This window comes from Rousettus aegyptiacus, unplaced genomic scaffold, assembly GCF_014176215.1.
Source record: "Rousettus aegyptiacus isolate mRouAeg1 unplaced genomic scaffold, mRouAeg1.p scaffold_m13_p_14, whole genome shotgun sequence".
Taxonomy (NCBI): Eukaryota; Metazoa; Chordata; class Mammalia; order Chiroptera; family Pteropodidae; genus Rousettus; species Rousettus aegyptiacus.
In genome coordinates, this window is record NW_023416289.1 from 13,496,609 (window position 1) to 13,509,774 (window position 13,166).

The 13,166-nt window shown below is 52.9% G+C and overlaps 1 protein-coding gene across 1 annotated transcript; it reads right to left on the bottom strand.

The window, feature by feature from the left end:
- Positions 1-1,366: 1,366 nt before the first annotated feature.
- Positions 1,367-11,510, bottom strand: PLA2G15 (phospholipase A2 group XV). Its single transcript, XM_016164406.2, has 6 exons — positions 11,325-11,510; positions 8,251-8,407; positions 5,737-5,855; positions 5,404-5,502; positions 4,786-5,010; positions 1,367-3,300 (listed from the first exon to the last, which is right to left on the bottom strand). The coding sequence occupies exons 1-6, from the start codon at positions 11,437-11,439 to the stop codon at positions 2,789-2,791; spliced, it is 1,227 nt and encodes a 408-aa protein (XP_016019892.2). The 5' UTR covers positions 11,440-11,510; the 3' UTR covers positions 1,367-2,788.
- Positions 11,511-13,166: the final 1,656 nt, after the last annotated feature.

Genomic DNA, 13,166 nt, shown 5'->3' on the forward strand with positions numbered 1-13,166 from the left:
TATTTGGAGTCATTAAAGAGTCTGATCCTTCCCCCCCGGGTCAGTTCCTCCTGCCTTCCTGGAAGTTCTGGACACTTGTGTCACTCAATGGCAGCCAGTCCACTTGTCCTTGCAAAAGCCACATATACAACCATCCAGCTCCCAGACCTCTGGCTTTGCTATCTCACACCGAGTTACAGCAGCCCACCAGCTGAAAGCCCAGCATGCACCAAGCACTGAATCAGATGTTCTCCAACACTATCAGTGTCCCTTAAGACTACCTTGCAGGGTACATTTATTCATCTTCATTCTTCGGATGAGAAAACTGAGACTTGGGGAGGTCAGGAGACTCCCCAGGCTACTTGGCTGGAGCTGGTGAAGCTTGGATTTGAACCCCGGTCTGCTGGTCCTGAAACCTGCTCTGACTCCATACCCTCTCTGCAGCTGTGAAACTAAGCGTGGCAGTTTAGCTGAAATGGGTTCAGGGGTAAGTGGGTGGCTGCAAGGCCACCACAAGGGAATGGGTGGGTGGGTGTCAGCAGAACTCGGAGTTAGTTAGGTTGGGGGTAAGGATTTACTGCCTTTCATGTTGTCATCCTTTTACCAAGGCCAGAGATGCAGCTGGACCTGTGTATCCCTAGGCATCCTCACCCTCTCTGGGCCACCCTTTCTCCCAGGTTTGGCCAATAACTGTGCAGTGAGAGGGCTCAGAGCACCCTCTAGTGGCCTAGGCTGTATCAAAGCCTGAAGCCCAGGCTGGACCTGCCCTGTGGAGGCACAAATTGGAGCTCCTACCACCCCAACTTGTCCCGGCTCTGGGCTCTGCACCACAGAATTCAGGCCTGGACCCCATCTCCATGCATGCTTCCCTGTCTCAGACTCTGTTTCTGTCTATCCATCTTGGCCCCTGTCCATACCAGTCTCAGCCTAGTATCTCTTCCTCCCTTTGTCTCACTCTGTCCCCAAAGCAGAACAGATGGTGGGTAGAGAAGCTGAAACAAAGAAGAAGGGTGGTGTCCTGAAAAGAACTCTAGGTTCAAAGGATGCTGAGACCTGCTAGCTGAGAGTGAAAAAGCTAGAGAGTCCAGCCAGGGTGACCCATAGGATTGTCCTGGTACCTAGCTAGGGGGTAGCATGTAGGCCCTGCTGCTGACCAGGCAGGAGCAGGAGCTGCATTCCAAGAGGAATGTTTCAGTTCCTGGTTTTAAGTCCCAGGAGGGAAAACAGATTCCAGAAGAAGCGGCAGAAGGATGAAGCCCAAAGTGGTGCATAGGAGCCATGCTTCGGCGTTGAGAACCCACCAAGGCTCCAGAAAAGGCCTCGCCTGACTACCTGCTTCTCTAGCCCCCTTACCCCTCCACCACCTCCCATCTATCTCTCAAGGTACTTTACAGTATCCAGAATACTTTTATTGCCAGAATTGAGGTACAGCCTGCTCAGAGCCCCATGCAGGTGAGGCCCACCACTCAGAAACGAAGGGAGAGACAGATGCTAGGTATGTATACAACAGAAGATCCGGCTCCACAGAAATCTTGTGGGAGAACAACACAGTCTAGTCTGACTGTGGCTTTGGGGCCTCACCCTAGAGGCTAGACCCAAGTCTTGGCTTATAGCTGTCGCCTACTTGGAGACCACTGCCACCAAGGCAGATCCAGATTCTCTAGCCCTGCTATCACAGGGAGACTCATGCAGCACCTCTGAGGCAGACAGAAACCCCCAAGGGGGCTCCAAGGCACCTGGGTCTCACAGGGTCTCAAAGTATGTTCTGAGCTGTCCCTGCATACTAAACACCACTGAGCTGCCTGATGGAGGTATGTGCTGGGTAGGATGGGCAGGAGCCCTAACTCCTCTCGACTCTGTGCCAGCCCAGAAACCCTGGGGAAGGGTGGCAGTATGGTGGTAGAGTTAGCAAGAGGGCAGTTCAGAGAAGCTCCGAATCATCTTGTCTGCATCCTTGAGTTTTCTTTCTTTATGAGGACCTAAAAGGCCATGGCACTGGGCCCTGCTCTTATCCTTGAACCATAGTCCCAAGGTAAAGGAAGCTAACATCAGTACTATGGGAAACAGCCCGACCAAGGGGATCAGAGCTCCTGGGACATGGCCACGGAACTGAGGGGCCATCTGCTGCCCAATCCTGAGCTAGGCTGTTTTTGGAGGTGAGGGAGGTAAGAGTGAATGTGGTTCTCAGAGCCTGAGAACCACAGAGAACACAACAATCTGCCCCTGCCTGCAGGGGAAACTGGACTGCCCTCAGAAAGCCACAGTCAGACTGTCAAGCAGCTATGCCACAGGGAAGCCAGCAGCTCCAGCCACCCACGGCCAGTAGTAGGCTCACCTGTGGCCAGTGTGTGGGAAGGGTCACCCTAGGGACCAGGAGCCCATCCCTGGGGCCTGTGGGGGTAGGAACCACAGCTTAGTCACATCACTTACAAGAAGGCTGAGGGGCCAGGCCTGGTGGGTAAATGTGAAAAGGCCATAGGCATAGGAGGAACACATGGCCCCTGAGTTGGGGATTGGATCCAGGTGCCAGCCAATCCACCCGCAGAGCCAGTCCTGAGGTCACAATTCCATCAGCGGCAGCATTCTTTCCGTTAAGGGTCCCTCAGGTGAGTCTAGACTATTTCTTCCTTCCTCCCTCTCAGAGAAAGGATAAGAAACAGCACTTCCTTATGGAAGATGTTTCACAACCAAAGACCCAAGACCTTGGATGGTCAGTCACAAACTGCTAAACTCGTGGGCCATCGCAGCCCCGGAGTCCAAGAGAAGCTGCTGTAGCCAAGCCATCGCGCAGCCCTTCCTGGCACAGGAATCAGGGCCCAAGGAGCATGTGTTTCAGATAGGCCAGGGTAGTGGCATCGGCCAGCATTTCAATATGCTCACTGCCTGGCAGCGCCTGCAGCGATACTTGTTGTGGCTGGTGGTTACGCCAGGTCTCGCAGTGCAGGGCACTCTGCAAGTTCACAGTGCCATCACCATCGCCAAAGTAGATTTTAGGGTCGCGGTCCGGGAAGCTCTCATAGTAGAAGGAGTCCGGCGTGGGCACACCAGTGCCGTAGAGGCAGTGCAGCTGCACGCCAGGCGGCACCGTGGCATCTACCAGCCCTTCCGTGTCCTGCCGCATGAGCCAGCCATCTTCAAAGCCAATGTCCTGGAAGAACCGGTGATAGTCACACAGTGTGTAGTTGGCCGTAGGTGTGCGCACGAAGACCTTCTCAGGTGACCAGGTATAGTCATAGGGCAGGAGCCAGCTGGTAGAGACAGCAGATCGCTGCTGCTCCCGGATCTTCAGGGGACTAATGACCGGGATCCGGTTGTTGTCCCCTGCAGGGAGAGGGCTCCAGTGAGTCTGCGCTCAGGAATGCAAGCTGGCTGGGCAGCATGTCCACCACCAGGGACCCTGCTGGACCCCAGCCAGTGGCCCAGTCAGTACACTGGCCATCTCCCCACTGTTATCATTATAACTCTCATGCCTGCGTTGGCTTTGTTTCCCTTTATTTATGCTACATCTGGGAAGCACCCAACCAAGACTTGTTTCACCAGGGACTTAGGCCACTCACATCTACAAGGTGACTTATCACTGGGCCTGTGGGCACTGACTTTATTGAAGGTGAATCAGCAGGTGTCGGCCTAAAGCATGTTCCTCTTTCTTTTTTATTACATTGAGCTATGTAAATGCTTTTCATAGGTTTAGATCTGCAGAGAGCCAGCTCTGGTCTCATGCTTGCCTGTTACTGACCTGGGCAGCCAGCCTTGCAGGAAACAAGGCAGGAAAGGAAGCTGCAGACAGAGTGAGCATCCTTCTCACACAAGAATGCCAACAACACAAATAAATGCACCGGCCAGTGAGACCTCCAGAGGGTGAGTCGACTAGGGAACAGGAGCCTCTGACCCCGTTCAGGACCCTCTGACTAACCACAGGAACACAGCTCTGCCTGGTGGGGCCTGGCTTGAGGACCCCCGAGGAAAGAGAAGCCCTTAGCTAGGAGTCCATGACTATCGCCTCTCCCACCCCACCCCTGCTCCCCAGACTGTCAGGGCCTGAAAAAGCAATTTCCCAGCATCTGAGGTAAAGCTCTAAGGAGACTCACAGGGAAGTTGCCCAGCCAATCTAGGGTCCCTACTGGGACAAGCACTGGGTCTGACCTGACCACAATGGTCAGCTGACCAACAAGCAAGTCAGGCAGTGCTAGTGACTTGAGGAAGAAAGCGCATCAGATGCCTGGCACAGCCCTGGCTAGTGGCTCCTAAAGGGAGGGGCCGTGGGCCTCATGCCTAGTCCTGAAGCCCTATGGCTACAGCTGTCAGGTTCTGACAGTCATGAAAAGGCAGGCAGATTAGGGAGGAACGGGGAAGTAGGTGGCTTTCCCAGCTGCCCAGCAAGCAGGCACACAGATCTGCACCCATTTCCTCCCTGTGTTGCCCACAGAGTTTCCCCAGTGCTACACACAGAGGTATAACTCATAAACAGGAAACTGCAGTCCAGCCTCCCTTCTCTGGGGCAAAGGTGGTATGAAGAAATGAGGATGGGAGTAGGAGCGAGGGAGAAGACTCTCCCATAGAACTCTGGGTCAAACCCAGTAGGCTGTCATCAACAATGATAACAAGGGTCATCAACGAGGGAGGTGACATTAAGAGTAGTGTTAAGATTCTTTTTTGGAAAAATATATTTGGAAAAAATTACCATTCTGGAGAAAGGTTGTGACCCACGAGAAGAGACACAAGGGTGGCCCAGGAGGACAGTGTAGAAGGAAAGAGAGGGTGCCGCCCCCAACACAGCCCCCCATGCTGGGCCAAGCAGAGTCTTACCTGAGGCCAGGACACGTAGGGTCTTGGCCACGCCCCCCCAAGGGGCACCCAGTGCCAAGAAGGCACGGACGTACTTGTCCTTCCAGGCCTGTGGCTGCCGCTGCAGAAAGTAGAGCGTGTACATGTTGCCCATACTGTGGGCAACCAGCACCACGGGGCCCCCATACAGCTGATGCATCTCCTCGATCATCTCTCGGAGGGCCAGGAAGTAGGGCCCATTTTCATCTGCAGGCCAGAGCCAGGCAGGGGTCAGGCAGGAAGGGTCCTGGGGCCTGATTTAGATGTTTCTCAGGCCAGACCCAGGACTAGGTGGGCAGGGAGTGCTAAAATCCAAGTGGGAGTGGTCTGGTTTCCCCTCAGGTTTCATGAAGGTAGGAAACAAAGGGGCTCCTTTTCCCCTCCTCAGACTCACTACCTCTCTCCAGGGCTCAGAGACCCAGAAATCCTGCGGTGAGGGATGGGAAAGGACAGAAGAGATTGACCAGGGGTGGTAGCTGTCACTACTGGGCTAGACGCCAGAGGCCCAGGGGTAGGTGAGAGCCCAGGGCCTGTGGTGGCTGTGACCTCCTCATTCCCACCTCCCAAGACCTCAGGTAGGAAACAAAGGTGACCACTTACTTGGGGCTCGGCGCCAGTCATAGGGGGCCCCCCGGACATCCTCACCCCGTGTGTAGCCCCAGCCCACAAGGCTCTCCACCATAGTGTGGAAATAGGAACCTATAGACAGAATGCATAGAATTAGAAAAGATACAGCAAGTGCAAACAAACTATACCACAACTGCCAAGAAGACAGTGACATCTACTGCAAAGGTCCCTGAAGGAGTGCTCTGTGCCCACACTGATCAGACACTTCACACGTTACCCCTTCAAACAGACAGGGTTCTTCCCACTCTAGAAATCCAGCAAAAGCTCCAGCCCCATCCCCTGGAGAGCACAAGAAGGGCTACATACCCACACTGCTTTTGCTGGGGTCCAGAAACTCCAGTGCAAAGGTCTTCCCGAAGCCAGGGATATGCATATCCACGCCATCAGGAAACTGGGTGGTCCGGGACGTTCTATTGTACACCAGCCTATGAGGAGGGAATACTGAGCTGGTGACCCCAGGGTTGGCACTGAACGTGGGTTTGTCCCAATACTGTCATATATACCGAGCCATACTCCCTTCTTATCCTTAGGATTGGTCATATGTATAGAGAAGACCAAAAAAGTAACCATGGGGGTTTTCAGAGCTAGTCACCAGATACGTGCTTCTGTGGTAAAGGAACTATTTTGAGCTAAAGGCAATTTTAGCTTCAGGCTCAAACTACCTAGATGAGCTTGAATTAGGGGCCTTGCCCAAAATGAGATTATCAGTGATAATCTCTTTTTGATCCACCTATATGGCAAGGCAAACTTCTATTTACTAAACATCTGCTATTTATCATTCTGCAATGACCTTTTGTGCCCCCAGGGCAACTGACCTCATCCCTAGCTCATATATGCCCGTGTTCTCTTTCTGTCTCTGAACATCTCATGCATGTTTGGCCTCGGACTCTCTCATGTATACAGTGTTTCCACACATACGTATGTATTCAATTCGGTTATTTTCTCTTGTTAACATGTTTCATGTCTGATTATTACACCAGCCAAAAAAAAACCCTGAGGGGAGAGAAAAATTCATTCCTCCCCTACATAACAAACCAAGTTTACCAAACACAGATCAGAGTGAGGACCCTCACCAAGGCTCACTCCAAAAATTGATCCCAGGATCCCTGTTGAGACAATATTCCTTTTTCCTCCTTGTCACCCACCCCGGAATGCAGGTCGTGGATCTGGTTGGGAGAAGTTAGTGCTAGGCCTTAGCTCTGCCATGAACATCACACTTGACCCCAAAAGGCAGGCAGTCTAACCTTGCAGGTTCCCATCACTCCATCTCCGCAGACCTAGCTCCTGTCACCCACCACAGCGCATTACAGGGCAAAGGAGATGGTGAGAGCAGCACATAACAGAACCAGACAGAGAGACCTCTGCTTCGGTGGTTGCTGTGCGGGTGGACAGCAAAGGCCTGGAGAAATGATGAGGACGGGATAGTGGGAGACAGGAGGAAAGCCTGTGCCAGGCCAGAAATCCTGCTCTGGCCTCCCCTGATAACAAGGAGGCAAAGGTGCCTGAGAAAACACAGGCTAGACCTGCAGTCCCTGATGGTGCTGAGACCCACCTCACCTTAAAAATCAGCCACAGAAAGTGGACAGGATCTCCAACAGTGGCCCAAATAATAGGTCCTGGTAGCCCCCTCTCTCTAGGGCAATCTGTAGATTATCCCAGTCACCATTCAGGAAAGTGAAGAAAATTGTTCTAGAAAGCAAGGCAGCTCTGTGCTGGATTAAAATCTCAACAGGTCACAGGAGTAATGAGAGTAGACAAGCCCCTTTAGGTATCAGCCCTAACCTCCAATTGGCAGTACCTGAGACCATGTCACTGGTACAAAAATAGAAATGCAGACCAACAGCCCAGAAATAACTCTGATCACTCTTGAAGAAGGAAAGAGTCAGCAAAGCGGGCATCTTAAACTACTGGGAAGGACAGGGTGCCTGGAGGGACAGCTAGTAAATCTCCTGTGGGTAGCAGTTAATTTGTTAGATTCAGCTCAAATATTTATTGAGCACCAGTTGCTCCAGGTTCTACCACTACAAAGATAAAAGAGATACCATCCCTGCCTTCAGAGAGCTCATTCTGGGAGAGAAACTCAGCTCAGTCAGAGTAACACAATTCTGGGTTTGAATCCTGTTTCTGACACTTATTAGCTGAGCAACCCTAGGCAATTTTGGAACAGATTTGAGCTTCCAGATTTCCTCCACCGTAGAACAGGTTTGAAGACAGTACCAGTTTCACAGAGTTGCCATAAAATTAAAAGAAATTATGTAAAATGTACAGTGTCTACTCTTGGGAAACATCCTTGGAAACAAAATTTGATGAGGGTTAGAGGAAACAGAAATGTGGCATGGGGGAAAAAGAAGTTAACAGCTCTGGGGAACGGCAGGGACCTGGCTCAGGTTTTAAAAGGTGAATAGGAGGGAATTTATCAGACAAAGGGTGTAGAGGTAGATTCCAGACTGAAAGAACAGCATCTGCAAAGGCACGGAGACCCAGAATGTCCCAGGAAGAACAAGCAGCTGAAGGGAAAGGTGTGGTACAGCCAGAGGCAAGGGAAGGGGTGGTGGCCATGTTGCAGCTAAGAATGGGGTAAAATAAAGCACAGAAATCACAGGAAGGGCTCGAAACACAAGTGTAGACTGGAGAGGATAGGGACAAGGGAAGAAAGTTCTGCCTGAGATTGCAAAAGGTGGTGCCTACCAGACAGGAAATGGGAAGGGAGAAAAATCAGTGACCTCGAGGTCTCTTGAGATGAGAATGAGATGGAAATGGGCTCTGGAGGCCTCTTTAAGTTGAGTTGTTGAGCAGCACCATCTGCACCCCAGCTCCCACCTGATATTGTCGATCCAGCAATCAATGATGACAGGCAGCAGCAGTTCAAGGTTCAGCCAGAGTGTGAAGTAGCTGTCTGTTTTCTTGGAGCAGAGGTAGTGCACGACCTTCGGCTTGTCCAGCTTTGCCTCCAGCTGATTGCCCAAATCACCAGGCACTGCAGTGGGTCATAGAGCATTCATGAGGCCCTGGGCCTGACAGGATGGAGACTCTCAAGGCTTGAACCCAAAGGCCTCTGACCTCTAGGCGTCCCAGGCTAGTGTAGACAGAGCCTTATTCATTCTGACTAAAGGACTAAGAAACAGGACAGAGCACTGGGCCACTTAACCAGCCAAAACTGATTCCAGAGAAAGCACAGGCTTGTAGAGGTAGAGGGTAGCAATGAACAGAAACACAGTCGAAAGAAGCTCATACTGGCATCTGCTGACCTACTGAGGTCTCCAGGCCTTGCTAAAGGCCAGAGCCCAGTAAGGTTCCAAAGGGCAGATCATCTGGAGGCCCCCAGAATTTCAGCACACCTGGACCAAGCATTGGAGATGGTGACCCTTAAACAATACACCATTCTGACAATAACCCAGTGGTGGATGGGGGTAAACAGGCCTCAAGGATGACTTCGCTCTACCCAAGCCTATCGAGTCTACACAGAGCCCTGCAGGGTCTTGTGACACTCAAATCTATCCCTGTTGCTTCACTGCCCAACATTCAAGGCCCTTTGGAATCTACTTCCAGTGAGCTTTCAGGTCTCACCTGCTCCCACATGCCATGCTCTCAACACCTCCCCAATTCATCCCCATTTAGGATCCATAATCACTGTGAACAACCAGTGCTTGGCTCTCCTGGGCATTCACTGAGCTTTAACTGTGAACCCAGCCCTGCAGAGGAGGGCCTTCCTGTGTGCCATCTCACAGTGTCCTCAGGGCAGCCATGGGAGTCAGCTGTAGCACCTGCCTTCACCTCCTTTCATAATCTGGGTACAGAGGTGGAGAGTCCCCAACATGACAGCCACTGGATGACATGCCAGTGGACTGGGCAGGGGAGTGCAGAGATCATGGTCATTGCTTTCCCCCAAGGAAATGGCTGAAAGAGGAAGTCACCAGATCTGCTTTGCTAGTATGCCTTTTACTCTGGCCAGGCTGTGTGACCTCTAAAAATAGTAGTGGTCACTTCCTGAGCCCCTTTGTGCCTAGAACTAGGAAGAGAGTCATCCGTATGCTTTTCACCTCAAATAACACTGAGAGAAAATATCCTTATTATGCCCACTTTACAAAGGAGGAGCCTAAGGCTGAGAGAGGTAGAAATGGCTTGCTACAGTCCCTTCCCCCTTCCTGGGGTCTTCTGTGTCAATTCTCTGGACTCTGCTTCCACAACCACCAATTTGGGTCCTACCCATAGACACTGGTCACACTTGGATGCTGATCCTCTGGTGGCCAAAACCAGGTCCCTGCTCTTTGCTCAAGAACAGCTTGTCCGCTGCCTGTCATGGGATTTCCTAAGATTAATGACAACAGCCTCACTCTCTGAGAAGCTGGGTTAGGATTCCAGTTGCTCTGTGACTCTGGGTGGGGCCTGAGGCTCCTCTGCTATGAACTAAGATAACCGAGAATTCAATGAATTAAGAGTACAGTTAGCACCCATCAAGGAGCAAAGGTTGCATGCCTTTCACAGGACCACACACTTTCCAATGTTATATCCTTTATATTCAGAACTGCTTAGGCCCACTCTCATGGCTCCCTGAGGGACTCCAGGATAAAGTCCACATTCACAAGCCTGCACAATCCACTCATTCCTCACTCCACTCCTTTCCAGACAGCCTGGGCTGTCTCCCTTCCTCTAAAGTGTAGTCCTCCTTTGCCTGGAACTCTTTCCAGCTGCATACCCCAGGAAGCCTTCTCTGACTGGGTTGGTGGATTCTCTATGTTTGCCCATCACACACTTGACCTCTGGGGATTATCACAAAAGCTTAAGGAAGGCAAAACCAAGTTTGCCCAATTCCCATGGTAAACCTAGGCCCAGCATCCCCCTAGAGCATTTCCAGGCCCAGAGATCCTGGTGGGGGACCCCATGGGACCAAAACGCCTGCCAACCCTACCCTTCTGTGAGATGCATCATCCCCATTAAAATACTACTAGCAGCAAAAGCATGGGGGTCATGCTGCAGCAGACTCCGTATGTAACATATACCTCGGCATGCCTCTGCCTTCAGGAGTCCTGGCTAGTCACCAACACAGAACCTTTGGGTAGGAGTGTCAGCCTGCATGAGGTATCCAACATCCCCAAGACAGAGGTGTCAGTTCTTCCCACTACAAGGAAACACTGTGGTTCCTGTACAGTGGCCGGGGCCAGGATCAAGGAGTGGGTAAGCAGGAGAGGTCACCTATCCCCAACATAGCTTAGTTCAAGTCACTCTGAAATGGTAAAAGTTCAGGCAAGCTCATTGACAACCATTCACAACCAGTGTGTCCCAAATCTTACCATCTTTAGCCATCCTTAGATTTCCTAGGGCCTCCTCCCTGTGACTCAATGCCACCCATTTGAGTTTCGGGGGAATCCTGGCTGCAGGCTAGGTAGGACAGCAATCCTTTCCTCAAACAGCTTCCCTCTAGTAATGCCCTCTGAAACATGTGGAGCTGGAAGGGTGGAGGGAGACAGCCTCCTAGCCAAGCCTAAGTCAACTTTAAAGCCCCTGGGGGCCAACTCTGAGGCCACCTAACCCCCGCGACGGCCATCAGGAGTAGGGCCAAGGGGACTCAGTTTTTTGCAGCTAAAAACATGGGGATAAGGCAAAGCAAGGCAAGACAAGGTTTGGGACTGACGTGAGGAGAAGGACCGCGGGACAACTGCACAGTAACACTCCCATTTACTCCCATATTCTACAGAGGAAGGTGACAGAGAAGTTGACCACACCGCACCCAGTATGGCGGGAGGTGGACAGACTGACTCAGGTGACAAGATAGTCATACGTTCCCCGACCCCGTGCTTAGAGCAGATGTAAACAGGGGAGACAGTCCTCCGCTCCCGAACCCTGTTCTGCCCAAAGCACTTGCGAACAGACCCACGACTGGACACGCGTCTCACCCAGGACCACAGGGGACGGACGTCCAGCCTGGAGAGCCGAGACTGCGAGCAGCAGGAGAAACAGTAGGCCCCCCAGGAGCAGGGGTGCGCGGTAGAAGAGGAGACAGAGATCCATGGCTGGAGACCGCTGCTCCAAGGCCGATGCGCGGATTCAGCGCTCCGGGCTCGCGCCTAGGCCCGGGTGCGGCGACGCGCTTAACCCCGCCGCCCGCCACCGCCCACAGCGACTGAGCCAATCATGATCCACCTCCCTCAAACTGCCTGCCAATAGGTACTCGCCGCCAGGCGCGTTCCCCCCGTCGGAGATTCCCGCCCCGCCCCTGCCCATCCCAGGCCTGTTTCCTAGACGCGCTGCGCGCCGAGCGCATCGATCGATCCGCGCTCACCCCGGCGTCTGCGCTCTCCGCTGCGGACCCCGCGGACCCAGGCCGCCACTGCGGGGTACCCAGCCCTATCCTCCATACTCTAAGCTTACGCTGCGCAGCCCTCACCTCTGATTCCTGGCGTCTCCCTGACCTGAGATCTGGAACCAGTCGGGCTGAGTGGCGATTCAGTGCTCGCCGCTGCTGAGGAATCCCGGGCAAAGCAAGGGGAAGGAGAGAAGAAGTGAGTCCCAGGCAGTTTTTGGACATTAGGCGACCAAAGCTGACCAGGACCTTTGCGCGATCCCCATCTCGGTTCTTCTCACCCTCCTTCGAGAGCACCTGGGTTGTTCAGGCAACCCTGGCCCAGGCAGGCCCCTGCCGTCTGCTCCAGAGCTGGGGGAGGAAGAGTTGAGTTAGGAATGTGGACCAGATAGGGAGAGGACAGCTCAGCATGTTTCGATTCTAAGTGAGAGATGTATGTCCGCCCTTTTTAGGGGCACGGAGCTTGAAGTCACCCTGCCTGACCGAGAAGTTCGCGCGCAGGTTTGAGAAGGAGTTTGAGCCTCTACCCTGCTCCTTGGGCCATCAGCAGGTTGCCCCACAGAGTGGGAGGGGTGTTGGGACCTCGTGGTCCCCCCAACCACTCCCACCCCACGAAAACCTGGGGATCCAGAGAGGACACAGACTCCCTGCATGAGGAATTGGGGGCGAATAGAGTGGGTAGAGACTTGACAGTTTTATGCCAGCACCATGCATGCTCTGGGAAAGGAGGGCCATGTGTTTGGTGGCTGGGGTTCTTGATCTTCCTTACGCACAATCCCTCTCAAGGCCGAGTCACACCCTCCTGAGCTGGTCTCAAGAGCTCTATCCTTCCTTCCTTCTTTCTTCAGTGGCTGACCCTTTCTAGCCTGAGTGCCCCTCAATGAATCTCCTCACCATCTTAGCCTGCCTCTCCTGAATTCTTACAGTAAAACACAATGGTGGATGGGGTACCCTCCTCTTTTAAAGACCAACTATATCCCACGTCAGGTTCTGGCCCACGGACCCCCCACCCCCACCCAAGGCAGGGGAGGGGGGAACCCCTGTCTCCCACACCTCCATCCCAGGCTCCAGCATAGGTGTCATGGAGAACCCATCTGGAAGGCCCAGTGAGACCATAGAGACCCTTCTGCCAGGGCTAGGAATAGATAGTACACAAGAACCAAGGATTAAGTGGAGGAGAGAGAGCAAGAAACAAAATGGCTTGGGCTGCTTCGGACTCTGGCACAGTCTGAATGTCTTGCCAGCCCAACAGCCTCAGGTGACCATGGGGCCCTCACAGGGTGGCCCTTTCCTTGGGAGCAGTTCTCAAGGTGCCCACTTCCTTAGGCCCTGCAGGTAATAGGAACCGTGGCCACTGGGTGGTGGAGGGTAATGCCAACGCCTGGTCAGCAATGACCCATGCTTGCACTGTGGAGAAAGGTCAGAAGGTAAAAGT